The sequence below is a fragment of the Eupeodes corollae genome, chromosome 1 (genome assembly GCF_945859685.1).
Source record: "Eupeodes corollae chromosome 1, idEupCoro1.1, whole genome shotgun sequence".
Classification (NCBI taxonomy): Eukaryota; Metazoa; Arthropoda; class Insecta; order Diptera; family Syrphidae; genus Eupeodes; species Eupeodes corollae.
In genome coordinates, this window is record NC_079147.1 from 5,709,363 (window position 1) to 5,711,641 (window position 2,279).

At 33.0% G+C, this 2,279-nt stretch overlaps 1 protein-coding gene across 1 annotated transcript; it reads right to left on the reverse strand.

The window, feature by feature from the left end:
* Window positions 1-247: 247 nt before the first annotated feature.
* On the reverse strand, window positions 248-1,225 carry LOC129939786 (protein D3-like). Its single transcript, XM_056047928.1, has 2 exons — window positions 992-1,225; window positions 248-932 (listed from the first exon to the last, which is right to left on the reverse strand). The coding sequence occupies exons 1-2, from the start codon at window positions 1,133-1,135 to the stop codon at window positions 447-449; spliced, it is 630 nt and encodes a 209-aa protein (XP_055903903.1). The 5' UTR covers window positions 1,136-1,225; the 3' UTR covers window positions 248-446.
* Window positions 1,226-2,279: the final 1,054 nt, after the last annotated feature.

The following is a 2,279-nucleotide window of genomic DNA, read 5'->3' on the forward strand; positions in this document are numbered from 1 at the left end:
TTAAAAATTACAACGGATAGAAAATTACGATACGAAAAGTTATAGCCTTTCAAGTACAATACTTTACATATGTAAGTATAGCCGTATTTTTAAAAAGTGAAGAATGTATAAACTAGTTTTTAGCTTACTATCTCTCAGATTGACCCATTTCAGCCTAAGTCTACTGGACTGGAACACTAACGCCTATCAATTCGAAAAGATAACAGTTCCAACTTGTTTAAATTGAAACAAATATTTTTCTCGGTGATAACTTTGAAACTGATATCACGAAAATAATGTGTTTCGTGTTTGCTTTATTTGTAACCATTAGATGACATAACCTATCCCAATGCATTATTGTTTATAAAGTCAATTGGTCAAGAACTTTGGGAGCATAGTGATTTTTAAACAAAGGACATTAATGCTTATATTTATTAACATATGGAAGAATAATACTTCCTTAACCCTTAATAACCTATTTGGGCATGAACGATTGGTACATAGTCGTCATATTGAGCTACATAGTAGTTAGATGCCAAAGGAAGTCCCAAATTGTACTTTTCTGAAAAGTCGCCAACTGAAAAGTTTGATCTTCCAGCCATTGAATATCTGTTTATGAATTTTTCTTCAAACTCAAGCTCTCTGGGTTGTTTGTAGAGAAGGAAAACGTAGAGATGCAATCCAGTGCCTTTAGATGGACCTGAACTAAGGTATTCACTGATAATGTCACCTGAGCTAACATCATTTCCAGATATGTTTACCACAAGCCAATGATGAAATTGGCACTCCTTGGTAAGGGTTTTGATGCATTCAGGCGTTGTTTCAGAATGGATCATCATTAAAGTATAGAAGAAACTATCTTTGCTATTCCAATCAATAATTGGTTGATTTTTCACTTCTGTAGGTGTCAGTTCCTTTCCCTTGTTTGCAAAAGCACCACTTTCATAAGTTACCTAGAATGTTAAAATAGTTATTAAATATTTGTAAATACAAGCTATTACTATTGCCGGACATTTAGAAAATCAACTGCATCCACAGCAGCACAATCTGGTAAGACGTGTATGTGCTTCAAGAACAATGTTATTTCTGAATCACCTCCCCAGACTACTCTGACAATTGAAGTTGCATATAAAGCCATATAAAGTATTCTTTCCATTTGAGCCAAAATGTATTTAAATTTGTATTTAATTTAAAAAAGCAGTTACACGACTTAAAATTTTGTATTTGATTCGTGTTTGATGTTAATTTTCAGTTTTTATGAGCTTTTATCTGTTTTATATCGGAACTAACCGATTAACTAGCATTCGTAATTTCTAGAAAATCACTAAATAATAAAACAGTTTGAGTTTGTTGATTGCATATAATTTACACAGACTTAAATATTGTCTTTAGGATACCCCCTTTAAAACATTTATTTAAAATTGGTTGCAACTGTCTTAATGATGAGGTCAATTACATGATTTTCCATAGTGGACGTATTTGAAACGGCGCTACCAATCATACAAATAAAAGAATTATGGCACAAAAATGATCAATCCTCTTACCCTGTAAAATTATTTGTAATGTTTTGACCTTTTAAATGTTTTTTAAGTTAATGATCAATTTAATCAAGTTTATTCATCGAATATCTCTCTTGATCATTGAAGTGAATTTTCGTTTGGTAATAAAATAATATAAGCGTCCATTTTTTTGTTAATCTCAGCCCAAATATTGAAAAGTTGGTGTTATTAAAAAATACGAAATGCAAACTAATGAAGGGTAGAGGTAGAGATAATTAAAGCGTTTTCCATACAACACTTTCAATGCACCGTCCTGTTGAAACCACATATCGTCCATAGCTTCCATTTCGGGCCATACAAAGTTCGTTTACATAGCCTGACCAGCTTTATTTTGGGGACAAAAAATACTACGTGATGATGCCGCCAGATCATAAACCGCTACAAACAGTCACTCTTTGTGGGTTCATTTGTTTTTGGACAATCCACTCTTGGATTATCATTCGCCCAAATACGGCAATTCTGCTTATTGACGAACTCACATGGCTGGAAATTCGCCTCATCACTCAAGATGATTTTCTTCGAAAATTCATCAACGACTGTTGCCACTTCTTGCCATTCTTTTAACTATTGATTATGTTTGAAATGTTCAAGAGGCTTTAGTTCTGAGTTAATTGCACCTTTTAAACGTGTACATAAATTCAAGTCTCTATGCATTAGATTCTACGCACATTTGGACGATTAAATTGACCAAAAAATCACGAAGTGCTTGAACGCCCATTTTCATAAAAAGGATGAATAGTA